The following is a 26,590-nucleotide window of genomic DNA, read 5'->3' as shown; positions in this document are numbered from 1 at the left end:
GGTTTCAAACCTGGCTCTGCCGCTTTTAGAGGGTGGGATCTTAGAAATCACTTGCCAACCTTCAAGACCGGGTTCTACCCCTGCGTGGCATCCAAAGCAGAGTTGAGCAGGCCAGGAAGGTGTCCCACAAAGGTCTCCCTCCACAGCACACCTCGGTTCCCACGTCAGCAGATGCGTTTTCCAGGATGGTAGTCGGGAGTTCAAGAACACCCACACACGGATGAATCAGATCAACAGCTTTATTGAAAAACGAAAGCAGAGCCCCCCCTTCCCCCCCCCGGTCATGGCGGCGTCGGCCTCAGGCTCTGAGCATCCAGGTATCCTAAGGGTAGAAGACGAGATCAGGGATCAGGTACCAGAATCCGGAACATGAGAGCGGCCGCAACCGGGCCCGGAGCGGCGGCGCGTGTCGGGGCCTGGGTTTCACCTCCCCACACGGAGGAGCGGGCGGTGAGCTGTGGCCCCCGGTGGCTCTGGGCGCCGAGTCTCACCTGCGGCCACGGCCAAAGCCGCAGGTGATTTTCAGCCAACGCCGATCTCCCAACCACCCCACAGCGCCGCAAAGTGCCAGGCAGAAGTACCTAATGAACAGACCTACCTGCAGCCGGAGAAGACGAGGTTGAGGCCGAGGTGTCCCTTATAGCAGCGTCCCAGTCGCGCAGATTCCGGGGCCGCGGACACGCAGGCACTCGCCGAGCTCGGCGGGGGCGGGGCCCCTCGGAGCCAATCACAGGCCGTTTTATAGGCCCTTGGCGCAAGAGCGATTGGGGTGGGGCAGCCGAGATCTCGCGGCGCTTGGCGCTATATAAAGACTCCCTTGGGGGTAGCTTCCTTCTTTTTTTCCGTAAAAACACGTGAGTGTTCGCGTTAGTAGCTGCGGCTGGTGGGCCTGGGCGGTGGGAATCCGCCGCCATCGGGCGGGGTCCGGGCTGGTGCGCCCGCGCTGTGGGGCTGAAGCCCGGCCTGGGCGTCCGAGGTGTCCGTAGATGCCAGGGCCTCACTGACCGGCTGGTTCTTGTTACTCTTTTTAGCAAATGGCGGATGACGCCGGTGCTGCGGGAGGCCCCGGAGGCCCCGGAGGCCCCGGGGTCCCTGGCATGGGAAGCCGTGGTGGCTTCCGCGGAGGCTTCGGCAGCGGCGTCCGGGGCCGGGGCCGGGGCCGGGGTCGCGGTCGGGGCCGAGGCCGCGGAGCTCGCGGAGGCAAGGCCGAGGACAAGGAGGTAGGTCTGCGCTATGCGCGTGAAGCGGGGCCTTGGACGGCACCGGGAAGGCGGTCCTGGGCACCTGCTGCGCCTTTTCCTCTTCCAGTGGCTCCCCGTCACCAAGCTGGGCCGCTTGGTCAAGGACATGAAGATCAAGTCCCTGGAGGAGATCTATCTATTTTCTTTGCCCATCAAGGTAAACATAGGTTCTCTTTTTCTTGGGTGGGGCCTTGGCCTAGCTGGGGTCGAGGGAGCTTTGTCACTGGTTGGACATTGAGGGGTCCTAGGCTCCACCTTTGGTTTTATTAAAGTTTTGTCACAAATTTTTTTCTTGTAGGAATCTGAGATCATTGACTTTTTCTTGGGGGCATCTCTCAAGGACGAGGTTTTGAAGATCATGCCTGTGCAAAAGCAGACCCGTGCTGGCCAGCGGACCAGGTTCAAGGTACCCCAGCTATCTTATTTTCCTAGGCTGTTTCTATCAAAGACTTTTGTGAGACTCTCTCAGCTCTGCATGGTTGCGCTTGTGTTCATGGGTGTGACTTTCGTAATGGGGAGAGAGAGAAAGGATCTCCTCAGGATCTCAGATAGGTCTCCTGGTGGCCAGTCTTTCCTTGAGGGGCACAACAGACCCTGTGCGGTGGGTGGCTACTGACGTTATGAAGGGCAGTGGACCACCAGCCACGTCAGTCTCTTTGCAGGCGTTTGTCGCCATCGGGGATTACAACGGACATGTTGGTTTGGGCGTGAAGTGCTCTAAGGAGGTAGCCACTGCCATCCGTGGGGCCATCATTCTGGCCAAGCTCTCCATCGTCCCCGTGCGACGAGGCTACTGGGGGAACAAGATCGGCAAGCCTCATACCGTCCCTTGCAAGGTAGGCTGGATGGTGGTGCGTGGCAGGGCCTGCAGTGGTGCAGACTCTCCAGCCCATCTCCTGACTCTACCCCTTCCCAGGTGACTGGTCGCTGTGGCTCTGTGCTGGTGCGCCTCATCCCTGCCCCCAGGGGCACTGGCATCGTCTCAGCCCCTGTGCCCAAGAAGCTACTGATGATGGCTGGAATTGACGACTGCTACACCTCTGCCAGGGGCTGCACTGCCACGCTGGGCAACTTCGGTAGGTGGCCCACATGTAGACTCTGGCTTCTCTCAGCTCTGCTCAGTCACATTCTTTGTGTGGTTGGTGTATTTTGAGAGAGAGAGGAAGGCTCTCCTAATGCACGACAGATTGGCCCACAGTGGTCTCTCTGTTCCTAGGAGTGCGACAGCTTCTTGCTATAACTGGGGGTTCATCTCAGGTCAGTTCACTAATCCTCTCCTATTTTCCCTTTTTCAGCCAAGGCCACTTTTGATGCCATTTCCAAGACCTACAGTTATCTCACTCCTGATCTCTGGAAAGAGACGGTGTTCACCAAGTCTCCGTATCAGGTACTGCCTGCCCCGCTACCCTGTTAGGCAGGCCGGGCAAAGCAAACGGTAGCAGTCTATTTGGTTACAACTAAAGCCTCTTGTTTTTCTAGGAATTCACTGATCATCTTGTAAAGACCCACACCAGAGTTTCTGTGCAGAGGACCCAGGCTCCAGCTGTAGCCACCACATAGTTTTCTATAAGAAAAATAAAGTGAATGAAGCTAGTTTATAGTTGTCTCTTGTTTTTTTTGGGGGGGGGCGTACCATGAAGCTTGTGGGATCTTAGTTTCCCGACCAGGGGTTGAACCTGGGCCCCCAGCAGTGAAAGTGCAGAGTCCCTAACCACTGGACCATCAGGGAACTCCCTATTCTCAAGTTCAGTGGTGGCTGAATTTGGAAGGGAAATGGGGCCAATAAGGTGAGAAATCTGAATAAGGCTTATCAATGTGTCAAGGTTGGGAGCTAAAGATGACACCACAGAGATTCCATTACTCTTTATTTTAGCAACAGCGACAGACACATGAGGTGGCTCGAGCTGCCTCAGGCAGCAGCAGCCTCTTTGGTGGCTTTTCTCTCTGCCAGCATCCTCTGCTTCTGTTTTGCCAGGCACTTCCTGGCAGAATAATGGGCCCCCAGGTCATGATCTGGGAAAGAGATGGGGAGGGGAGTCATAGGCCATGATGGGAATTTGTGGTCTTTTCTCCATGCAGGGAGGGCTCAGGCAGCTAAGACAAGTTATTGAGCAGATAAGGGATGAGGTGAGGTGGTTTTCTTCTACAACCACCAGAGATTGGGCTAATTAGCAAAACGTCTAGTACCCAGCTCTGTGGAGACTGGAAGGAGGACTGGGAAGTGAGGTGGCAGAAGCAGGAGTAGCTGGGGGCAGGCTGGGGTGGAGCTGACTCACAGCGGTCCTGGTAGGCCTTGGCCACCTGGGTGAACTGCTCCAGCTCCTTGGTACAGTTCTGCCTGTAGCTCTCACCTTCCCTCTGCTGACAGGCCTTTAGCCTTTCCTGGATAATGTTGACGATTTCCTGATCAACTTTGCTGAAAGGAAAATGAGAAAGGTGAACAACAGGGGTCCCCAACCCCCAGGGCCGTGGACCGCTACCGAAGCTTCATCTGCCACTCCCCATCGCTCGCATTACTGCCTGAACCACCCCCCCCCACCGCCACCCCGTGGAAAAACTCTTCCATGAAACTGGTCCCTGGTGCCAAAAAGGTTGGGGACCGCTGGTCTTAAGGTCTATAAGGATTCCCTGTACTCAGGGAAAGTAAAATGAAGGCAGGGCCTGGGAGCCCTGTGGTCTGGCCTCTCCACCCCTAGATCTGGGTTGGCCACCATCTCATGGCATCCGGAGGGAATATGCTCATTGCACAGGGATCACAGTAGTATTCACTGACTAAGAGCAGAAGCCCAAAGGGGAGGACTTACTAGTCTCTTCTCCATTGCATTTCTGCTTCAAACATGCACAATATGTCCTTTTCCTTGCACTCAGTGATGTCCGGCACGCGGCGGAACTCACGGTGGTAGTAGTAATACCTGTTCTTGGCATGCTGCCGCTCTATAAACTCTGCAAAGAGAAAACCCCAGGCCCAAAGGCCTTATTGGTTTGGAGAAGCCACAGTTTGAAAGGGCTCTTAGCTTTGTATTTCTCATAAGCCGTGGTTTCCCAAATGTTCCCAGCTTTTACAAAGACTGGCAATTGAACTCCCAAAGAAGAGGTGTGGGCTGGCACAAAGTCCTGGAAAGGACTGGGCTACAAATGGCAATGTCTACGGTTTATGGAGAGTTTCTTGTAAGCCAGGAACCACCCCGTGTTGCATAATACATTAACTCACTTTGTCCCCACGATAACCCTATGGGGGGCAGGTCCTTTTCATTTACAGAGAGGAGACCCAGGCTCTGAGAGATGGCAGGATTCAGAGCCTGTTCTCTGCAAGCCCACACCCTGCTACAGTCCCTCCTGCCGGCCCAGCTCCGCCAGAGCACGGGGATTCCACTGTGGAGGCAAACAGGCCCCAACAGGGAGCCACCAGCAGGGATTCCAGTCCCAGTTCTGCTACTGCTGACCTTCCGGCCTCAACTTCCCCATGGGTAAATGAACAAGTTGGACCTAGTGAGATCTCATCCATCCAGACATATAAAACACTTTCTAAAAAACTGCTATACAAAAGAGGAAGCAGATCCACTACTGTTTTTTCCAGACCTTGGGGCGGGGTGGGGTGGGGGTGGTTCCTCCCCCCACAAAGAGCCACCAGAGCATACTATGCACCCCAAATGTTCTGTTGTTGAATGAATGGATTGATTAATTAGGTGCATGGATGAATCGCCTGGCACTAGTGACTAAGGGCATTATGCTCTGCCTGCTGCACCACCAAGATGGCTGAACCACAAACTGGACAACGATGGTTTAAAACGTTCACCTAGTTTGGACCAGAGATGGCGGAATTTGGGCAGCTCTCAAGCGTGGACACACACGGAGGGCAAGTTACAGCACACGTGGGTGGAAGGGGCCTCGGCCATCAATGACCACCCGGGCCATTTTGCAGGCATGCAAAGGGTTGGGAGAACCCCTGTACCTCAACAGCCCTCTGTGACCGCCTACTGTGCAAAACGCAGGATGCAAAGCGTGCAGGGAGAGTGGGATCTAACAAGCCTCAGGACGCAGATGACTTCGATCAGCAAACAGCCCCTAACATTTGAGCGAGGCCGGAGACCAGGGGTCCGTGGACGGCGGCAGGGGCCATACAGCAGTGAGGGCTCTTGGTGTGTGTGTGGCGGGGTCGTCCCAAGAGGTGAGGCCTGGGGTGCAGTGGGGATCCAGGCTGAGTGACGGGTGCGGGGGGCCCGGGAGCGGTGGGGGGCCCCGGGGCGCAAGGCCCGGCTGGGGCTCGTACCTCTCGCGAGGGTCACTGGCCGATCCACGAGGAGGTCGAAAGCCTTCGTAAAATAGGTGATAGGGTTGGTCAGAGTGGTCTGCGGCGAGGGCGCCGGCGTGCGGCGCGGGGGCTCGGGGTACACGTTGTTGTCCCAGCTGTCCGGCATGGCAGCGACGCGCGGCGGCCTCGACTCTCGGACGCGCTCCCGCGGCCTCCGCCTCGGTCCCGCGGCCTAGTTCGCCCGCACAGAGGACAACTGGAGAGCGGCCGCGCCTGCGCAGGACGACGACGGCGCCCGCGAGGCACCATGGGACTTGTAGTTCACCCCGCCTGCCCAAGTGTGGCCTCGGGAGATGCTTCGCAGTGCGAGCGCCCCCGCATGGGACCGCCGCGCCATTGCACTCGCGACGAGCGCCTACTGTGTGCTGGGCGCTGGTATCAGGGGTGAAGGAAACAGATTCCTATTTACATTCTAAGGGGAGACAGACACAGGAGTAAGGAAACCATTCAGTTCGGAGGGCGTGTAGGCACGTGCCAAGTGCAGCAGGGAGCAGAATGATGAACACAGCTGGGCTCTTCTGGAGAACTCAGGCCGGTAGAGCAAATAACAAAGTCAACAGATAACACAAACTGCCAAAGGCTGTACCCTTCCAGGAAGCCTTCCTGGATTGTCCATTCCCTACATCCCTCTCTGAGCTCCATTGTGTCTGCCAGGGCCCCTCATGGACTGGCTGATGCCACTGAGCTTGGAGAGGGGGCTGCCTGGGGCAGCACAGGAGGTAGGGTTTCCCCTCTCCACCCCCACCCCTCCCCACCCCACGACTAGGGAGAAGTGGCTCCTACCCTGGGCACAGGGCACTCTGTTTTGGTTCTGAGGGTTCCATCCTGGCCCTGAGCACTGTTGTGCCCTTGAGGCAGCTCCACTGACCAGGGCCCTACTGGCCACCCTCTGTGATCTCCATACCTGGCACACCCTTCGGCTAGCACCAGGGAGGATGGGTGCTGGTCACTTCCTGCCCAGAGGCTGGGGTCAGTCATTAACTCTATGGACGCACAGAATCCAGAATCATAGTAACCTTAAATCTTCAAATCATGAACTCTTAGAAACTGTCACACTCAACTAATCATAACATTGGCCTGCAATGTCAGGCTGAACAAGGGGACCCAATGGAGGTGGGCCGGAGTCATCTCATGACCCGCAGTAACCAGCACGAGCTCACCCACCAGAGGAATATGAGAAAGCAGAGTATAGTACTCAGTTAAGGGAAAGCACCCAGATGATGGCTTTCTGCTGCCACCCAGCAGCAGACGGACACAGAGATCACGCAGCAGAAGCAGAAAAAGGCAAATGAGAGGGAGGAACCCAAGCAGCTTTGTGGCTCCATGTCCGACCCTCGGGCCCTTGGCCTGTGTGGCTGGAGCCCCCACTGTGTGCTCCCAGGCCCAGCACCGAGGGTGTTCCCTTTGGCCCTGAGTCTGCAACATGTCACTTCTGTGCTTCCTTCCTTCAGGGAGCCCCTCTCCCCCGGGGCCATTTCTGGGCTGAGGGGTTTACCCCTTCCCAGTGATTTTTTTCCTGCCGGACTCAGCCCAAAGTATTAAAAGTAGTTTTGTCATTCAAAAACAACGACAAAAACAAAGAATTGTAGATTTTAGTAGCATAGAATTTTAGCAACCAGGGATGCAAAATCCACAGACCTGCAGAGATATCTTAGGCCTGTAAAACTCTGATTCTACAATTACAGAACTTTATAACCATAAAATCTTTGAATTAAAAAATAAGAGATTTCAGGGACTTCCCTCGTGGCGTAGTGGTTAAGAATCTGCCTGCCAATGCAGGGGACACGGGTTCGAGCCCTGGTCTGGGAAGATCCCACATGCCGTGGAGCAACTAAGCCCGTGTGCCACAACTACTGATCCCGCACTCTAGAGCCCACAAGCCACAACTACTGAAGCCCGTGCACCTAGAGCCCGTGCTCCGCAACAAGAGAAGCCACTGTAATGAGAAGCCTGCACACTGCAATGAAGAGTAGCTCCTGGGCTTCCCTGGTGGCACAGTGCTTGAGAATCTGCCTGCCAATGCAGGGGACACAGGTTTGAGTCCTGGTCTGGGAAGATCCCACATGCCGCGGAGCAGCTAGGCCCGTGAGCCACAACTACTGAGCCTGCGCGTCTGGAGCTTGTGCTCCACAACAAGAGAGGCCACGATAGTGAGAGGCCCGCGCACCGCGATGAAGAGTGGCCCCTGCTCGCCACAACTAGAGAAAGCCCTCGCACAGAAACGAAGACCCAACACAGCCAAAAATAAATAAATTAATAAATTAAAAAAAAAAAAAAAAAGAGTAGCTCCTGCTGGCCACAACTAGAGGAAGCCTGCAAGCATCAACGAGGACCCAACGCAGCCAAAAATAAAATATAAATAAATAAATTTATTTTTAAAAAGTATAAAAAAAAATTTAAGTTCATAAAAATTATCTTAAGGGACTTCCCTGGTGGTGCAGTGGTTAAGACTCTGTGCTCCCAATGCAGGGGGCCTGAGTTCAATACCTGGTCAGGGAACTAGATCCCACATGCATGCCGAAACTAAGGAGCCCGTCTGCTGTAACTAAGACCTGGTACAACCAAATAAATAAATATTAAATAAAAAAAAAGTATCCTAAGTGTTCTTGGCTCACAGCTACTAGAGTCAAGGGACCTTGATTGAATCACAGCTCTAATGATCCTCTGGGCACAGAGCCAAACTTCCCCATCTTCCCCGTTTTTCCAGCTCAGGTTCACAGCCTCAGGACAGCACAGGAATCTGCTCTGCTTCAAGGCCAGCAAACTGGACTCAGACGCTCCTAATGGCAGCTGCCCAAGGGAAGCTCCCAAACCTGAGTTCCTAAACCCCCTACCAGGCCAAGTTGTTCCCGTTTTGGAGGGTCACACAAAGCAGAAAACAAAGTGTGTGACCCAGTCCCAGGACATTTGAGGAAACGAGTGCCAGCCCTAGCTCCAGGTGCACCCCCCAGGCTGCCCAGGCTGCCCCCCTTCGCCCTGCCCTGGGCCAGGCCCGCTTCTGACACCAGAGCCCACATCCGCCACAGGAGATGACAGAGCTCCCCTGCCAGGGGCTAAATCTGGGATCTGGCTGCTGTGCGTCCTGGCCCTGCCACTTGACCTCCGACGCCTGGTGAGGTGGCCCCTTCCCTTCCTAACCTGCAGGGACAGGCTTCCATGGTCAGTGGGCTGGCGGGAGGGGGGTTGGGGGGAAGCACGCCAGCTTCCTGGCGAGGGGCAGGTGGGCTTCTGGGATCTATCCCAGCAGAGAAGGTCCTTGGGCCTGTGACAGAGTAGGTGATTACAGGGGACAGCAGGGGGCCCAAGCTCTGGCTTCCAGGCCTAGGACAGGCAAACATAGGGACAGATGGCAGCGGCCCCCTGCCTCTGTGGCCTTGGCTGCAGTGTGGACCTGCCTCTTCTGGGCCCAGCCAGGCAGGGCCAGGCCACTGAGACAGGAAGCCCACGGGTGAGGGGTGCTGCCGCTGGCTCTGTCCCTAAGACACTGCCCTTGGAGAAGTTTCCCTCCTTTCTTGTGGACAGATGCAGGCCCTGAGGGCCACCAGGTCTCAGCCTGGGGTCTCTAGCTCACTTCTGGTCTGGTCTCTGGGACTGCCCAGCTGCACCCAGCAGGGAGACCCCAGCTCTGATCTCCCTTCCCTTCTGTCCGCAGTCCCACCGGAAGTTCTCTGCCCCTCGGCATGGACAACGGGGCTTCCTGCCACACAAGAGGAGCCACCGGCACCGGGGCAAGGTGAAGACGTGGCCTCGGGACGACCCCAGCCGGCCCGTGCACCTCACGGCCTTCCTGGGCTACAAGGCTGGCATGACACACACTCTGCGGGAGGTGCACCGGCCAGGGCTCAGTGAGTGGCCTCTAGGGGCTCCTGGGGGGCGGGCCGAGCACCCCCGACGGCCAGAAGATCTGGGGGTCCTTCCAGAGGCTAGGAGCCACAACTGGGCTTCCGGAGGGGAAACAGCCCCAGAAGGGGCCAGGCCCCGCCCATGGGCACCTCAGTCAGAACGTTGACTGCTGGCCGTGCCTCAAGAACCGATTTGTCATTGCCCCAGTTTACAGATGAGGAAATAGAGCAGTTATGAAACTTGTAGGAGCTAAGATTCAAGGGCAGGTGCCCCTACACACTTCCGGTTTTGCGATCATCGTAGTGTGGTTATAAGAAATAATACAGAGGGATTCCACGCACCCTTTACCCAGTTTCCCCAATGGAAACATCTCTTAAAACCATTGTAATATGTCACAGCTGGATAATGACATTGATACACCCTACTCATCTTATGCTGGATTCTCCTGAATAAGATGTGTGTTATTTAGTTCTATGGTTCTGTCACGTGTAAATGACAGGTTCTGTCATGTGTAAATGCGTGTACCCACCACCTTGGAACGTTCCTTTCCCACAACAGCCCGTCCTGTTGCCCTATTATAGCCACAGCCGCCACCCCCCAACCTTCTGGCAACCACTCATCTGTTCTCCATCTCTCCTAAAGTATATATTTTTTGGCTGCACCACGAGGCTTGCAGGATCTTAGTTCCCTGGCCAGGGATCGAACCCGGGCCCTCGGCAGTGAAAGTGCCAAGTCCTAACCTCTGGACCGCCAGGGAATTCCCCTAATATATATTTTAGCATATACTTCTTTGACTTCGGATCAGCCTCATTAATAACATCTATAAAATCATGGGTTTAGGACAAGTCTTAGGTTTTGTTCTAGAACTCATCCATATACATTCATAGTGCCCATTTGTACTCCCCTAGAGGATGACCAACCCTATCCTTTGGGGGATGCTGCTCTGGCTGTGGCTCTCCTGGCCCACTCCTGGGAGGTCTGGTGGGGAAACCAAGGCAGGAGCAGGTCAGGCCTTACCTGAGCTGAGTCAGAACTACTATGGACACCTGTGGGGTCTTGCCCAGCAGTGGCTCCACACACAGGGCAGAGCAGGGAGAGAAGGGCCGGGAGTGGGGAGGCTCAGGGCTGGAGGTCAGGGGCCTGCTCACAGGGGCCTCTGTCCGCAACAGCCCTGGGGCTCTGGCGCTGGGTCCTCCCGCGGGCAGATGGGGCTGTGGTCGGCACTTCCACCCCTGTCCCCTCTCCATGGAACTCCCCATGGGACTCGGAGGCCCCCCTCCACGCCTCTGTCTCTGGGTTTCGTTCAGAAATTTCCAAGCGGGAGGAGGTGGAGGCGGTGACAATTGTGGAGACACCACCTGTGGTGGTGGTGGGCGTGGTGGGCTACGTGGCCACCCCGCGAGGCCTGCGGAGCTTCAAGACCATCTTTGCGGAACATCTCAGCGACGAGTGCCGCCGCCGCTTCTACAAGGACTGGTGAGGGATGCTGGGTGGTCAGCAGCGTGTGGAAGGCAGAAAAGTGTGTGTGTGTGTGTGTGTGTGTGTGTGTGTGTGTGTATGCGTGTGAGTGTGTGATGCCTTCCCTCCAATAAAAGACAAGGACTAGAGGGCTGGAGAGGAAATTAGTTAGAGGAAAAAGGAAAGCAAACATTCTCATCCTCAGGGTGAACTAAGGAACTGATTTGATGGAATGTCAGAGTTGGTTCCAAGCTTCCTAGCAGCCAGGGTGAAAAGGGAAATAGCCAACTGACGAGCTCTTTTCATCAGAAAGAAGGGCATCCTTAGACCTCAAATCTCCCCTGGCATTAAGTCCAGAAAGGGAAGGCGCCCCTGCCTGAGGAACCTCACAGACATCCCCTTCCATATGGAGGCAGAGGCACGTGTAGCCTCCATGGGAGGCGAGGACCTTGGGCCCCAGTGTCAGAGCAGGTTGTGTGACCACAGGCAAGCTGACTGACCTTTTAGAACCTCACCTCACCACCCCCCGACACACACACACTCCCCACAGACACCATCAAATGGGAACAGGAGAGGTCTCCGCATCTTGGGGCAGCCCTGAGGATGAGCTGAGCAGAGTGTGTCAAGTGCTCAGCACAGGGAAAGAGCTCAGCGAACGCCAGCTGGCCTTGTTTTTGCTGCTGCAACTGTGATCAACTTGCCCCTCATCTGACCTCTGTGAACCTTGGTTTCTTCATCTGTAGGATGGGGATAATGATGTCCACCTTCCAGCATCCTGGCAAGGGTTAGGAACGATGGGGTGTGGGGCCTGGCCAGTCCTGACTGTTCGCTTTAGAAGTGGGTTCAGCAGCCATGGCAAAGTGGGCACGTGGCCATGGCTGGCTGGCACGCCCCTTCCCTGGGCTCCTGCACATCTGCTCACTCTCAGCCCCAGGAGGCAGGGAGGGTACCCACTTTACGGAGGAGGAAACTGAGGCCTAGAGAGGGAAAGACAGTCTGTGCTTAAGGAGGGCGCCTGGAACCAGCCCAGGGACCCCAGGGGCCCAGCAATGCCTCCCCTGGGAAGGGGAGGAGGGAGGAGGGGGACATCTAAGCCCATGCTTGGTAGGATGCAGGCTGAGCACCCTCTGTGCACAACTCAGGCACAAGAGCAAGAAAAAAGCCTTCACCAAGGCCTGCAAGAGGTGGCACGATGCCGACGGCAAGAAGCAGCTGCAGAGGGACTTTGCTGCCATGAAAAAGTACTGCAAGGTCATCCGAGTCATCGTCCACACCCAGGTCAGCCCCTACCCCCTGGTCCACACTGGTCAACCAGTCCACCACCTGGGCCCAACCTCCCTCAGCCTGGTTTCCCGGAGCCCTGGCAAATGTCAGCCTAAAAATACTGTGAGCTTCGGGCATAGGCCCAAAGTGTCGGCTGACCAGCCAGCCGCCTGCAGCCCCGGGGATGGGGTGTTGGGCATCAGTGCACCCTGAGGGCTACGGGGTACTGGCCACACCCAGCAGTCAACCAAGGCCCTGAAATGCCCCAAAGGTCCAGGATCACCTGCCCAGTGTTGGGTGTGGGGGTCCAGCAGCCTCTGTTTGAGGTCTGGCACATGTGGGTGTGAATCAACATTCGTAAGTGGGGTCTGGCTTCGTGTGGGTTGACAGGTTACCTATACCCTCTGGCTTTTTCTGGAACGTTCAGGGAAGCCTTCCCAGGCCCAGAGCAATGACCCTCCCCACCTGCCTGAGTTACTCTCCCACTTGTAGTTCCTGGTTATGTGTGTCATTGGTTAACATCCATCTCCCTCCATAGACTTGAGCTCCATGGGGGCAGGGGTCACAGCTTCCTGCTCACTGCTTTACCACACCCCCCAGGAGGCTTATATGCAACAGGTCCTCCATCAGTACTGGTTGAGCCCTATGCTGTGACCTAACCGTGTCCCTGCTTCCACCTCACACAGCAGCAGCCAGAGATGTTTAAAAATGTGCAACAGATCATGTCACACCCTGCACTTGGAATAAAGCCCAAGCTACTCCCTATGAGACCTGCCTGGCCAGGCCCCTGCTCACCTATCACCGTCCTGAACCCTCCTCCCTGTTCACCACAGTCCAGACACACTGGTCTCGTTTCTGTCCCACCAACCACTGCCCCCCCATCTTCCCTGCCACAAGGCCTTTGCATATGCGGTTCCCTCTGCCCCAAAAGCTCTCAGATCTTCACCTAGTGGTTCCTTCTTGCCATTGATGTCACCTCCTCAGAGATGCCCTCCTTCACCACCCTCATGTGCAATAACTGTCCCCTCCACCCTCAATATTTCATCACAACACTTAGGCCTATCCAAGAGTTTACTTGGTTTCTGCCGCCAACTAGATGGGCCAGGATGCTGTCTGCCTCATTCCATGCTGCATCCCCAGTGCCTCGCACAGAACGTGGCATATAGGCACACCAGAGCATGGGATCATCTGTTGAATGAATGCGTGCGTGAAAGTCTGCCAGGGATCACCAGCTGGCCATGTCGTATCGGCAAATGGGGGTGTGTGTGACTTTCTGGGAACCGACTGGCCGTGCCATGTCTTACAGATGAAGCTGCTGCCCTTCCGGCAGAAGAAGGCCCACATCATGGAGATCCAGCTGAATGGCGGCACGGTGGCTGAGAAGGTGGCCTGGGCCCAGGCCCGGCTGGAGAAGCAGGTGCCAGTGCACAGTGTGTTCAGCCAGAGTGAGGTCATTGATGTCATTGCCGTCACCAAGGGCAGGGGCGTCAAAGGTAGGGCCGGGTGGGGATGGCGGCTCCAGGAAGGCTGCCTGGAGGAGGTGGGGGCCAAACTGGCCTCTAAGCCACCCGCCCCACCCCTCCCACCTGCAGGGGTCACGAGCCGCTGGCATACCAAGAAGCTGCCGAGGAAGACCCATAAGGGGCTGCGCAAGGTGGCTTGCATTGGTGCCTGGCACCCTGCCCGTGTGGGCTGCTCCATCGCCCGGGCTGGGCAGAAGGGCTACCATCACCGCACAGAGCTCAACAAGAAGGTGTGTCCGCAGGCCTGGTTTGAGGGGGGATGCCCGTGACCACACCCCAGTGAGTGGGGTGCATGACCCAGATGCTGCCTGGCCCCCTAAGGCTCTGAAATGCCCCCACCAGCGCCTGGGTCTAAGCCCACATTCTGATGGGTGTGGGCATCTTGCCAGCCCCAGAGGCTACCTGCTGTCCCCAATGTGCCCTGTGCTCCTGGCAGATCTACCGCATTGGTCGGGGGATGCACACGGAGGACGGGAAGGTGGTTAAGAACAACGCATCCACCAGCTACGATGTGACCGACAAATCCATCACACCACTGGTGAGGGTGGGCCGCCAGTTTGGCTGAGGGGCCTGGTGTGCATGTGTGGGGCAGGCCTGTGGGGTGCTGCCCTCTCCCAAGAGCTCAGGCAACAGGGTGGACCACCTGGGTGGACCAAACCCCTGCTGTTTCTGCATCCTCAGAGCCACCACTGCAGACAGCTCATCCTCCAGCTGCTGTCACAGGGTGCAGAGTGCAGCAGCTCCGACTGTGGCCTTGGAGTCAGGCTGCCTGGGCTCAAACCCCAGCTGCAGTGGGTAGCAGCTGCGGGGCCTGGAGCAAGTGACTTCACCCCTCTAAGCCTCAGTTTCCTCCTCTGTAAAATGCAGATTTTTAAATAAGATAATCACGGGAAGGACTGGGGGTGTGGCTCAGATGCTGCCCTGATTAGTGATTGAGAATGTCACCCTAGGCCAGGGGAATTCTCCTAGGGCCCCCAGCTGCCTCCTAACCCAGCAGCCCCTTTCCTGGACCCACCTTCCCACAGGGTGGCTTCCCCCACTACGGGGAAGTCAACAATGACTTCATCATGCTGAAAGGTTGCATCGCGGGCACCAAGAAGAGGGTCATCACGCTGAGGAAGGTCAGTGCCAGGTGGTGAGCTGGGGAGTGGGAGCCCCATGGGCCTTGGGGGAGTTGGGGGGCTGGCCTACCCTGTCCTCCAGCCTGCTTCAGGAGGGGTGGGGATGGGGAAAGCAAAGAGGGAGAGGTTCTAACAGAATCTGGGTGAGCAAGACCTTCCTGACTGGGGGTAATGGGAGGGGCTGAGTGGGGACCTCCCACGGTGACAGCTCCCCTCTCCCACCGGCCGCAGTCCCTCCTGGTGCACCACAGCCGCAGGGCCCTGGAGAACATCGAGCTCAAGTTCATTGACACCACCTCCAAGTTTGGCCATGGCCGCTTCCAGACAGCCCAAGAGAAGAGGGTCTTCATGGTGAGCCCACCAGCCTTGCTCTCTGGGGCTCTGACACCACATCCTACCTGCCCCAGAGCGGGGAAGCTGAGCAGATGGGGGTGGCACGCATGTCCCTGCACTCATCCACAGGAGGGGGCTTTTAGGGGTCCAGTCCTGGGCACTGATTCTTGCCAGAAAGGAAGTAGGGGAGGAACAAGTGGGAGAGGGCACAGGGCCGACTCCGCGTAACCCAGGCGGCTGGTTAGACCCCTGTGACTAACGCTCCTCCTGTCCCTCGCCCACCAGGGTCCCCAGAAGAAGCATCTTGAGAAGGAAAAGCCGGAAACCTCGGGAGACTTGTAGGCAGGATGGGATGGAGGGAGCCTGAAAAAAGTGCGGCGCAACCCCCGCCTGTCCCCTTGTCTAATAAAAGCCAGAGACAACTCTTCCCGCGGTGTCTCAGAGTTGGGGGGCACGGAAAGGCTGGTCAACGGCCGGCAGCCCGGGGCTTAAGCGCCGGGAAACGACGAGAGCGTACGCGGCTCAGTGTGGTGCACCGCGACAGCCACCCCAAACCCAGCGCAGCTCAGCGGCCCGCCCTGCAGCTAGGGGCAGGGGGGCAGTGGCGGGGCCGCGGGGACCGCTCAGGAGGGGTCCTTAGTGGTGGGCTGGAAGACGGAGGGGGCAGGTCCTCGGGAGGGGGCGGGGCCTCCTGGAGGCGGAAGCCGGAACCCTAGTCCCGGGGTGGGATTGGTCCGTGGAAAGGGCGGGTCAACGGGAGGCGGGCCCTGCGAGGGTGTCTCGCATCTCTGGACGTGATTGGTCCCCTTGGGGGGCGTGGCCTAGGGCGCCGGGGCAGGTCCGGGATCCGAGTGGGATTGGTTCTCGGGAGGCGGGGCAGGAGGCGGGCACAAGCACCAGGTCATAGGTCTGTGGCCTCGGGTCTGTTGGAGGTGGCGATCGTGCAGCGGTCCCGCCGGCGCCATGTCGTTCTGCAGCTTCTTCGGGGGCGAGGTTTTCCAGAACCACTTTGAGCCGGGTACGACCTGTGACCTCCTGGAGGACAGCGGGGGCGGGGACGCGTATTAGAGGGGGCGTCGCAGCCCTCCGGGTGGCGATGGAGCCCCGGAGTCCCGGGAACGGGGGCCGAGTGTGACCGCGCGGGGAGGAACGCATGTGGGTAAAGGGGGAGGAGGGAGGAGTTGGGGGTTCCGGAGAGTAGGGGTACTTGAGGGGAGAGGGACATTGGAGAGAGGGTGTCGCTGTCCTCGAGGAGGACAGAACTTGAGTGTGAGCGTGGCCTTTTCCGAGGAAATCTGCGGGGTCAAGGTATGGGGGTGGTGACGCCGTTGCGGGTATCCGGGTCAGGATCAGAACTTTAGGGGGAGGCGGTGGAAGGTCTTGTCCAGGGGCAGCTCCTGTGACTGGCCTGCCTCTCCTTGGGGCATCCTCCTGATATTACTACAGCCCTTTCTTCTCCCCGGTGCCCCAGACCTGCGGGGTAAGCTGGAAAGCACGTCTTGTTGGGATCCAAATGTGACCGCCTGGGTGCCTACCCCACCTGCCCAGGGCCCCAGGTTTGGGTAACCAGGAGTGCTGCCAGGCTGCCAATGGCCAGTGAAGCTTGACTGGACAGCCTGGGTCAGGTAGGAGGGGTAGAAGGTAGGGGGTGAGTGGTTGGTTTGGGGGCATGGCCGGCAGTCAGCCCTGGGCCCAGGCTTTGAGAGGCCCAGATGAATCCCCTTCTGGGCTGTGCTGCCTGGTCATGGACTAATTTGGTAAAAATATGTCCACAGGCAAGACTAGGGCAGCGACTTACCCCTGGGTGGGATTTGTTGGGTGTCAGCCCTCGAGGGAGCTGGGATGTGACACCCTGGTCTCTGTGAGCCAGCTGTGACATAGGACCCTCTGGGCAAAGTCCTCCTTTCAGACTCTCTGGCTGTGGGACTCTGGGTTGTCCTCAGGCTACTCTGCCAAGCTGGAAACTCCACTCCCACAGCAACTCCTGTTTCCTCTTTTCTTCCTCAAGTTACTGGTAAAGGCTGAGTAGGTCACAGACTCCAGGGCAGGCTGTCTCCAGGCCAGGCAGGGAGCGAAGGGTGACTCAGTACCCCTCGAGTGACCCCCAAGCAGTTTCCTGTTCTGTGAGTCAGTTTTGCAACCTTTCTTTTTCCCCCCTCAGGGTGATCTTTTGGAGGTAGGTTAAAACTCATCCTTCTCCCTGGTGCTCTGTCTTCCTGGCCCTCTGTCTGACTGGAGGTCTTTTGCTGGGATCAGTCTTTTCCTGCTTGGAGAGCAGGCTGGTGTCTGGGCATACACCTTACGGCTTCTTTGGGCAGAGGGAGGTCCACGTGGGAAGGGCCGGGGGCTAGTGGTGGTGCTGGCCATGCCACAGCCCCCACTGTGTGGGGCCTGCTTGTGTGTGAGGGGCAGAGCTGTGTCTTCATCAGACTGCCTGGGTTCCTTCCTGGCTGCACACCCTGTAGCTGAGCATTTTGCATCCCTGAGCCTCAGCTTCCTCATCTGTAAAATGGGAACATCTGCATTACAGGGCTGTTAAGAAGAGTGAAAGAAATAATTGTGAAAAGTGGCTCTCCTGGCCTCTGGCACAGGCTCAGAACTGCTAAATGTGAGCTCCATGCTGTGTCTCCCCCACAGAGCCAGGCTTATGGGTGGTGGGTGGGTGAGTGGGGAGAGTGTGCAGCCCACCCTGTAACCGGAGTGCTGCTGTCCTCTCCTGGGTTCAAGGATTTAGGTGCTCACCCCCGAGGCGCTGGAGCCAGCATCTCTGCTCTTACCTCCCCTTCTGCCCCAGGCATCTACGTGTGTGCCCAATGTGGCTATGAGCTGTTTTCCAGCCGCTCAAAGTACGCACACTCATCCCCATGGCCGGCCTTCACCGAGACCATCCATGCTGACAGTGTGGCCAAGCATCCAGAGCACAATCAGCCTGGAGCCTTAAAGGTGGGTGGTAGCAACTGGGGGGTGGTGAGGAGGCGTCAGCCAGGGGGGTCCTGAGAGCCCCCCACCCCTTCCTGCTGTTCCCCCTACAGCTGTAGGGGCCTAGGGTCTGTCTATTCCAGGCCTCTGGCTTCAGCCAGGGGAGCTGACACCCCAAACTATTGGGAGAGCCTGGGGTCCTGGTGGGAACAGGGAAACAAGATGGTTTTCTGGGGCAGGTTCTGGGCCAAGGCCAAACTCTCATGCCAGCAGTTACCTTGGGAAATAGGCATGGGGAGGACCCCATGTGCTGGTGGCAGCAGGGGCCATGGCTGCAGCTGTTTTCATGGCTGTTTTGTGGTCTTCCCAGGTGTCCTGTGGCAGGTGTGGCAATGGGCTGGGCCATGAGTTCCTGAACGATGGCCCCAAGCGTGGACAGTCCCGCTTCTGAATATTCAGCAGCTCACTGAAGTTCATCCCTAAAGGTGAGCTTGCCTGTCGGCAGCTGGGCACAGACCTATGTACAGGCCTTTAGAGGCCCAGGGGCACACTGTTCTCATGCACTTACAGTGACAAAGCATGGGGGCACCAAAGCGCGCTGCCCAGGGCCACTGGAAGGTGGCTGCGGGACAGGGACAAAGGGCAGATGTCCTGCCTACTGCATCTGGTTGATTGTGTGCAGGGCGGTGCGGAGGTTGAGTTCTGGGGCTGTGCAGCTGCAGGCTTGCTCGTCAACCTCTCTGAGCCTCCTCATCTTCTGTGTAGTGGGCGTGATGGCAGAGCCTCCTTTACAGGCCCGTTAAGACTGGCTGCATGAAAGTGCACTGGGGTCTGGAGTGTAGTAGGGGCTCAGTAAATATGTGCTCCTGTTGGCAATATTCTTATCACTGGTAGACTGTTTGGGAGCCGTTTTTCATTTGTGTGTGTTTTATCTGAGCTCAGCCTCCTCTCTGACCCATTGCTCTCTGTCTGCATCCCCAGCCGCCCTCTGGACTCCTTCGCACTCTTTGTAGCTCAAATCCCTCTCCTCATTTGCTGCCTGCAAGACTGCGGCCAGTCCCTAGTCTCAGTTTTATCCTCTGTAAAATGGGGTTGCTAATAGCACCTGCTCGCTGCCCTCACTGTGGGGTTAAGTGAGGCTGTCTGTGAGGGCCGGTGCGTGATAAAGGTTTGATAATACTTTTGTCCTTTTGTAGCTATTTGTCCTCCGGTACGTGTGGAGGAAAGACAGACTCTGGGTTCTCCTGCAGATCTCAGGGAAAGAACTGGGCACAGAGACACCCCCAGGCTGCGGGTCTGGGTCCTCCCAGCTCTCTTGGTCTGCAGGCTGCAGTGGGAGTGGGCTGGGCCAGGGAACGGTGTCTGAAACCTAAGTTAGCAGCGACTTGTTTTTCTCTCCCCTCCCTCATTTCTTCCAGGCAAAGAAACTTCTGCCTCCCAGGGACAGTAGGTGGGCAGCCCACACCCAACCCAGATGGACACTGCTTTGTGGCCACACTCTGGACATCCCACGTTAGAAGTGGAACCTCAGACATTTGGACAGGGGAGCGGGGGGAGAGGGGTAGCTGAAACATCAGGAAGGTTCCCGAGGCCTTGCCTCCGAACAGGCTAGGAGAAGGGAAGAGGCTGGGAAAAGGAGAAGGCTACACTAGGCTGCCAGGGGGTGCCTGGAGGCCCCACTGTCGGCTCTCACAGGAGTCTCAGGGAGGGGGCTCTAGGCCTGGCTCGTCTTAGAGTGATGGTGCAGCCTCTACCTTCTCTCCTCAGCCCGCTGCCCCCTCCCTGCCTGTTTGGACTCACCCCGGTGAGACCCAGTTCTGAGATGGGCTCTGGCCCTCGCCGAAGCTCTTGCCTGTCTCCAGCAGGCTGTGCTAGGAGAGAGAACGCAAACAGGGGCGGCTCCAGTTGGCTTCTCCAGCCCTGGTCACTCTATGATTCTCTCTGACTAAACCCTTCCAGGCAGCCAGAGTGGTGATGATCTGTGACCTGCTGGGGGAGCAGGCTGAGGGGAGAGATCTCTGGCCTCTTGGTTATGAAAGGAGAAATCCCGAACCCTGTTGCACCATCTGTGTGGATGCTGCTTGCCCCACTCAGGCTTAGGAAAGCAGCTATTGCTCCATCACCTTGACTGTGCAAGGCTGGGGACACTGGAGCTCACAGCCTACAGTTCACCGCTTCCGGGGACACAGTGACTGTGCCTCACTGCACATGCTCTGAGGGTCCTGCCATCAGGGAGGGTGGGCGAAGCCCCTTCCATCTTGAATCCTCTTTGGAGTAATCAGGAAGAGATCAATAAACAAACAGAACCCAGGCTTGCTGTCTTTATTAACAACATCAGGGACTCCAGGACCCAGGGTCAGGCTTTGCACAGCTGTTTCACTTGTTCTGCAAATAGTTATTGAGCTCAGTGTCAGGCTCTAGCTTCAGTGCTGGGGATGCAGCCATGCCCTTAAGGTCTTTTTTTTTTTTTTTAATTTTTAAATTAAATTAAATTTTTTTTTTATACAGCAGGTTCTTATTAGTCATCAATTTTATACACATCAGTGTATACATGTCAATCCCAATCACCCAATTCATCACGCCACCACCACCACCCCCTGCCGCTTTCCTCCCTTGGTGTCCATACGTTTGTTCCCTGTACCTGTGTCTCTGTTTCTGTTCTGCAGACTGGTTCATCTGTACCATTTTTCTAGGTTCCACATATATGCGTTAATATACGATATTTGTTTTTCTCTTTCTGACTTACTTCACTCTGTATGACAGTCTCTAGATCCATCTACGTCTCAACAAATGACCCAATTTCGTTCCTTTTTATGGCTGAGTAATATTCCATTGTATATATGTACCACATCTTCTTTATCCATTCATCTGTCGATGGGCATTTAGGTTGCTTCCATGACCTGGCTATTGTAAATAGTGCTACAATGAACATTGGGGTGCATGTGTCTTTTTGAATTACGGTTTTCTCTGGGTATATGCCCAATAGTGGGATTGCTGGATGATATGGTAATTCTATTTTTAGTTTTTTAAGGAACCTCTGTACTGTTCTCCATAGTGGCTGTATCAATTTACATTCCCACCAACAGTGCAAGAGGGTTCCCTTTTCTCCACACCCTCTCCAGCATTTGTTGTTTGCAGATTTTCTGATGATGCCCATTCTAACTGCTGTGAGGTGATACCTCATTGTAGTTTTGATTTGCATTTCTCTGATAATTAGTGATGTTGAGCAGCTTTTCATGTGCTTCTTGGCCATCTGTATGTCTTCTTTGGAGAAATGTCTATTTAGGTCTTCTGCCCATTTTCGGATTGGGTTGTTTGTTTTTTTAATATTGAGCTTCATGAGCTGTTTATATATTTTGGAGATTAATCCTTTGTCCGTTGATTCATTTGCAAATATTTTCTGCAATTCTGAGGGTTGTCTTTTCGTCTTCTTTATGGTTTCCTTTGCTGTGCAAAAGCTTTGACAGTTCATTAGGTCCCATTTGTTTATTTTTGTTTTTATTTCCATTACTCTAGGAGGTGGATCAAAAGTGTGATTTATGTCAAAGAGTGTCCTTCCTATGTTTTCCTCTAAGAGTTTTATAGTGTCTGGTCTTACATTTAGGTCTCGAATCCATTTTGAATTTATTTTTATGTATGGTGTTAGGGAGTGTTCTAATTTCATTCTTTTACATGTAGCTGTCTGGTTTTCCCAGCACCACTTACTGAAGAGACTGTCTTTTCTCCATTGTATATCTTTGCCTCCTTTGTCATAGATTAGTTGGCCATAGGTACGTGGGTTTATCTCTGGGCTTTCTATCCTGTTCCATTGATCTATATTTCTGTTTTTGTGCCAGTACCATATTGTCTTGATTACTGTAGCCTTTGTAGTATAGTCTGAAGTCAGGGAGTCTGATTCCTCCAGGTCTGTTTTTTTCCCTCAAGACTGCTTTGGCTATTCGGGGTCTTTTGTGTCTCCATACAAATTTTAAGATTTTTTGTTCTAGTTCTGTAAAAACTGCCATTGGTAATTTGATAGGGATTGCATTGAATCTGTAGATTGCTTTGGGTAGTATAGTCATTTTAACAATATTGATTCTTCCAATCCAAGAACATGGTATATCTCTCCATCTGTTTGTATCATCTTTAATTTCTTTCATCAGTGTCTTATAGTTTTCTGCATACAGATCTTTTGTCTCCCCTAGGTAGGTTTATTCCCAGGTATTTTATTCTTTTTGTTGCATTGGTAAATGGGAGTGTTTCCTTAATTTCTCTTTAAGATTTTTCATCATTAGTGTATAGGAATGCAAGAGATTTCTGTGCATTAATTTTGTATCCTGCAACTTTACTAACTTCATTGATTAGCTCTAGTAGTTTTCTGGTGGCATCTTCAGGATTCTCTATGTATAGTATCATGTCATCTGCAAACAATGACAGTTTTACTTTTTCTTTTCCAATTTGTATTCCTTTTATTTCTTTTTCTTCCCTGATTGCCGTGGCTAGGACTTCCAAACTGTGTTGAATAATAGTGGTGAGAGTGGACATCCTTGTCTTGTTCCTGATCTTAGAGGAAATGCTTTCAGTTTTTCACCATTGAGAATTATGTTTGCTGTGGGTTTGTCGTATATGGCCTTTATTTTGTTGAGGTAGGTTCCCTCTATGCCCACTTTCTGGAGAGTTTTTATCATAAATGGTGTTGAATTTTGCCAAAAGCTTTTTTTGCATCTATTGAGATGATCATATGGTTTTTATTCTTCAGTTTGTTAATGTGGTGTATCACATTGATTGATTTGCGTATATTGTAGAATCCTTGCATCCCTGGGATAAATCCCACTCGATCATGGTGTATGATCCTTTTAATGTGTTGTTGGATTCTGTTTGCTAGTATTTTGTTGAGGATTTTTTTTTTTTTTCCGGTACGCAGGCCTCTCACTGTTGTGGCCTCTCCTGTTGTGGAGCACAGGCTCCGGACGCGCAGGCTCAGCGGCCATGGCTCACGGGCCCAGCCGCTCCGCGGCATGTGGGATCTTCCCGGACCGGGGCACGAACCCGTGTCCCCTGCATCGGCAGGCGGACTCTCAACCACTGCGCCACCAGGGAAGCCCCTGTTGAGGATTTTTGCATCTATATTCATTAATGATATTGGTCTGTACTTTTCTTTTTTTGTACTATCTTTGTCTGGTTTTGGTATCAGGGTGATGGTGGCCTCATAGAATGAGTTTGGGAGTGTTCCTTACTCTGCAATTTTTTGGAAGAGTTTGAGAAGGATGGGTGTTAGCTCGTCTCTAAATGTTTGATAGAATTCACCTGTGAAGCCATCTGGTCCTGGACTTTCGTTTGTTGGAAGATTTTTAATCACAGTTTCAATTTCATTACTTGTGATTGGTCTGTTCATATTTTCTATTTCTTCCTGGTTCAGTCTTGGAAGGTTATACTCTTCTAAGAATTTGTCCATTTCTTCCAGGTTGTCCGTTTTTTTGGCATAGAGCTGCTTGTAGTAGTCTCTTAGGATGCTTTATATTTCTGCGGTGTCTGTTGTAACTTCTCCTTTTTCATTTCTAATTTTGTTGATTTGAGTCCTCTCCCTCTTTTTCTTGATGAGTCTGGCTAATGGTTTATCAATTTTGTTTATCTTCTCAAAGAACCAGCTTTTAGTTTTATTGATCTTTGCTATTATTTTCTTTGTTTCTATTTCATTTATTTCTGCTCTGATCTTTATGATTTCTTTCCTTCTGCTAACTTTCGGTTTTGTTTGTTCTTCTTTCTCTAGTTCCTTTAGGAGTAAGGTTAGATTGTTTATTTGAGATTTTTCTTGTTTCTTGAGGTAGGCTTGTATAGCTATCAACTTCCGTCTTAGAACTGCTTTTGCTGCAGCCCATAGGTTTTGGATCGTCGTGTTTTCATTGTCATTTGTCTCTAGGTATTTTCTGATTTCCTCTTTGATTTCTTCAGTGATCTCTTGGTTATTTAGTAATGTATTGTTTAGCCTCCATGTGTTTGTGTTTTTTATGTTTTTTTCCCTGTAATTCATTTCTAATCTCATAGTGTTGTGGTCAGAAAAGATGCTTGATATGATTTAAATTTTCTTAAATTTACTGAGGCTTGATTTGTGACCCAAGATGTGATCTATCCTGGAGAATGTTCCATACGCACTTGAGAAGAAAGTGTAATCTGCTGTTTTTGGATGGAATGTCCTATAAATATCAATTAAATCTATCTGGTCTGTTGTGTCATTTAAAGCTTCTGTTTCCTTATTTATTTTCATTTTGGATGATCTGTCCATTGGTGTAAGTGAGGTGTTAAAGTCCCCCACTATTATTGTGTTACTGTCGATTTCCTCTTTTATAGCGGTTAGCAGTTGCCTTATGTATTGAGGTGCTCCTGTGTTGGGTGCATATATATTTATAATTGTTATATCTTCTTATTGGATTGATCCCTTGATCATTATGTAGTGTCCTTCCTTGTCTCTTGTAACATTCTTTATTTTAAAGTCTATTTTATCTGGTATGAGTATTGCTACTCCAGCTTTCTTTTGATTTCCATTCGCATGGAATATCTTTTTCCATCCCCTCACTTTCAGTCTGTATGTGTCCCTAGGTCTGAAGTGGATCTCTTGTAGACAGCATGTAGATGGGTCTTGTTTTTTGTTTTTTTTTTTGCGGTATGTGGGCCTCTCACTGTTGTGGCCTCTCCCATTGTGGAGCACAGGCTCCGGATGCGCAGGCTCAGCGGCCATGGCTCACGGGCCCAGCCGCTCCGCGGCATGTGGGATCTTCCCAGACCGGGTCACGAACCCATGTCCCCTGCATTGGCAGGCGGACTCTCAACCACTGCACCACCAGGGAAGCCCTGGGTCTTGTTTTTGTATTCATTCAGCAAGCCTGTGTCTTGTGGTTGGAGCATTTAATCCGTTCATGTTTAAGGTAATTATCGATATGTATGTTCCTATGACCACTTTCTTAATTGTTTTTTTTTTTTGTGGTACGCGGGCCTCTTACTGTTGTGGCCTCTCCCGTTGTGGAGCACAGGCTCCAGACGCGCAGGCTCAGCGGCCATGGCTCACGGGTCCAGCCGCTCCGCGGCATGTGGGATCTTCCCAGACCAGGGCACATACCTGTGTCCCCTGCATCGGCAGGCGGACTCTCAACCACTGCGCCACCAGGGAAGCCCCTGCCTCCATTCTTTTTCCGAGGTCCTGGATCATCTTCACTATCATTATTCTGAATTCTTTTTCTGGAAGGTTGCCTATCTCCACTTCATTTAGTTGTTGTTCTGGGGTTTTATCTTGTTCCTTCATCTGGTACATAGCCCTCTGCCTTTTCATCTTGTCTGTCTTTCTGTGAATGTGGTTTTTGTTCCACAGGCTGCAGGGTTGTAGTTCTTGCTTCTGCTGTCTGCCCTCTGGTGGATGAGGCTATCTAAGAGTCTTGTGCAAGTTTCCTGATGGGAGGGACTGGTGGTGGGTAGAGCTGACTGTTGCTCTGGTGGGCAGAGCTTAGTAAAACTTTAATCCGCTTGACTGTTGATGGGTGGGGCTAGGTTCCCTCCCTGTTGGTTGTTTGGCCTGAGGCAACCCAACACTGGAGACTACCTGGGCTCTTTGGTGGGGCTAATAGCAGACTCTGGGAGGGCTCACGCCAAGGAGTACTTCCCAGAACTTCTGCTCCCAGTGTCCTTGTCCCTACAGTGAGCCACAGCCACCCCCGCCTCTGCAGGAGACCTGCCAACACTAGCAGGTAGGTCTGGTTCAGTCTCCCCTGGGGTCACTGCTCCTTCCACTGGGTCTCGATGCACAAACTACTTTGTGTGTGCCCTCCAAGAGTGGAGTCTCTGTTTCCCCCAGTCCTGTCGAAGTCCTGCAATGAAATCTCGCTTGCCTTCAAAGTCTGATTCTCTAGGCATTCCTCCTCCCGTTGCCAGACCCCCAGGTTGGGAAGCCTGATGTGGGGCTCAGGACCTTCACTCCAGTGGGTGGACTTCTGTGGTATAAGTGTTCTCCAGTCTGTGAGTCGCCCACCCAGCAGTTATGGAATTTGATTTTACTGTGATTGCGCCCCTCCTGCCGTCTCGCTGTGGCTTCTCCTTGGTCTTTGGATGTGGGGTGTCTTTACTGGTGAGTGCCAGTGTCTTCCTGTCGATGATTGTCCAGCAGCTAGTTGTGATTCTGGGGTTCTCACAAGAGGGAGTGAGAGCACGTCCTTCTACTCCGCCATCTTGGTTCAGGGCCTGCCCTCAAGGTCTTAAGGCATAGTTGAGACAGTAAGTTCACGCCAGATGAAGAGAAGGGCTGTGTATAATTACAGCAGAGAGAGACGCTAGAATATGGGGGCGGGGGAGCAATTAGGGGGCTGGTGCTTCGGGCCCAGTGGTCAGGGAGGGGTATGCCAAGGAGGGGTCATGCCAGGTCAGCAGCGAAGGTGACAGAAGCAAGGAGAAGAGCTTCCCACAGTATATGCAGAGGCCCTGAGAAGGCCACGGACTTGGCCTGCCCCAGGCCCTGCAGGAGGATGTGCACAATGGGCCCCGTGAGGAGGTGTGGTGTACTCCAAGAGAACTACACTATTTTCCCAATTTATCTTTTTTGAAAAAATTATTTAA

General features: G+C 53.8%; 4 protein-coding genes, 3 non-coding genes and 1 pseudogene across 9 annotated transcripts; 6 read left to right on the top strand and 2 right to left on the bottom strand.

Moving 5' to 3' along the window:
* Positions 1-404: 404 nt before the first annotated feature.
* LOC114895095 lies at positions 405-531 on the bottom strand. Its single transcript, XR_003793406.1, has one exon. It is a non-coding gene; the product is annotated as a small nucleolar RNA ACA64 (small nucleolar RNA).
* Positions 532-964: 433 nt separating this feature from the next.
* RPS2 (ribosomal protein S2) lies at positions 965-2,837 on the top strand. The gene is made up of 7 exons (XM_029222268.1): positions 965-1,220; positions 1,309-1,398; positions 1,540-1,647; positions 1,904-2,077; positions 2,158-2,317; positions 2,537-2,628; positions 2,721-2,837. The coding sequence occupies exons 1-7, from the start codon at positions 1,035-1,037 to the stop codon at positions 2,799-2,801; spliced, it is 891 nt and encodes a 296-aa protein (XP_029078101.1). The 5' UTR covers positions 965-1,034; the 3' UTR covers positions 2,802-2,837.
* On the top strand, positions 1,701-1,834 carry LOC114895140. Its single transcript, XR_003793444.1, has one exon. It is a non-coding gene; the product is annotated as a small nucleolar RNA SNORA64/SNORA10 family (small nucleolar RNA).
* LOC114895141 lies at positions 2,344-2,470 on the top strand. The gene has a single exon (XR_003793445.1). It is a non-coding gene; the product is annotated as a small nucleolar RNA SNORA64/SNORA10 family (small nucleolar RNA).
* A 252-nt stretch (positions 2,838-3,089) lies between the features above and the next one.
* NDUFB10 (NADH:ubiquinone oxidoreductase subunit B10) lies at positions 3,090-5,808 on the bottom strand. 2 transcript variants are annotated; one of them, XM_029219282.1, is made up of 4 exons: positions 5,512-5,808; positions 4,046-4,184; positions 3,518-3,657; positions 3,090-3,254 (listed from the first exon to the last, which is right to left on the bottom strand). In XM_029219282.1, exons 1-4 carry the CDS (start codon positions 5,657-5,659, stop codon positions 3,151-3,153), a joined length of 531 nt encoding a protein of 176 aa, XP_029075115.1. In that variant the 5' UTR covers positions 5,660-5,808; the 3' UTR covers positions 3,090-3,150. The 2 variants fall into 2 exon arrangements, with proteins under 2 accessions (XP_029075115.1, XP_029075114.1); XM_029219281.1 differs by having other exon boundaries at positions 3,100-3,657; positions 5,512-5,738.
* An 876-nt stretch (positions 5,809-6,684) lies between these two features.
* On the top strand, positions 6,685-9,290 carry LOC114894299 (annotated as a pseudogene).
* Positions 8,455-15,523, top strand: RPL3L (ribosomal protein L3 like). 2 transcript variants are annotated; one of them, XM_029219280.1, is made up of 10 exons: positions 8,455-8,665; positions 9,206-9,398; positions 10,704-10,872; positions 11,997-12,132; positions 13,424-13,610; positions 13,710-13,870; positions 14,077-14,178; positions 14,666-14,761; positions 14,993-15,112; positions 15,380-15,523. In XM_029219280.1, exons 2-10 carry the CDS (start codon positions 9,359-9,361, stop codon positions 15,434-15,436), a joined length of 1,068 nt encoding a protein of 355 aa, XP_029075113.1. In that variant the 5' UTR covers positions 8,455-8,665; positions 9,206-9,358; the 3' UTR covers positions 15,437-15,523. The 2 variants fall into 2 exon arrangements, 1 of the variants encoding a protein (XP_029075113.1); XR_003792988.1 differs by lacking the exon at positions 15,380-15,523 and having other exon boundaries at positions 13,424-13,534; positions 13,710-14,178; positions 14,993-15,085.
* Positions 15,524-16,002: 479 nt separating this feature from the next.
* MSRB1 (methionine sulfoxide reductase B1) lies at positions 16,003-20,472 on the top strand. The gene is made up of 4 exons (XM_029221806.1): positions 16,003-16,112; positions 17,889-18,037; positions 18,384-18,498; positions 19,432-20,472. Exons 1-4 carry the CDS (start codon positions 16,058-16,060, stop codon positions 19,461-19,463), a joined length of 351 nt encoding a protein of 116 aa, XP_029077639.1. The 5' UTR covers positions 16,003-16,057; the 3' UTR covers positions 19,464-20,472.
* Positions 20,473-26,590: the final 6,118 nt, after the last annotated feature.

This window comes from Monodon monoceros, unplaced genomic scaffold (assembly GCF_005190385.1).
Source record: "Monodon monoceros isolate NGI ecotype Baffin Bay Population unplaced genomic scaffold, NGI_Narwhal_1 Super_Scaffold_13, whole genome shotgun sequence".
Taxonomy (NCBI): domain Eukaryota; kingdom Metazoa; phylum Chordata; class Mammalia; order Artiodactyla; family Monodontidae; genus Monodon; species Monodon monoceros.
The sequence above is the reverse complement of the archived record's forward strand: the minus strand, read 5'-3'. Positions and strand labels throughout refer to the sequence as shown.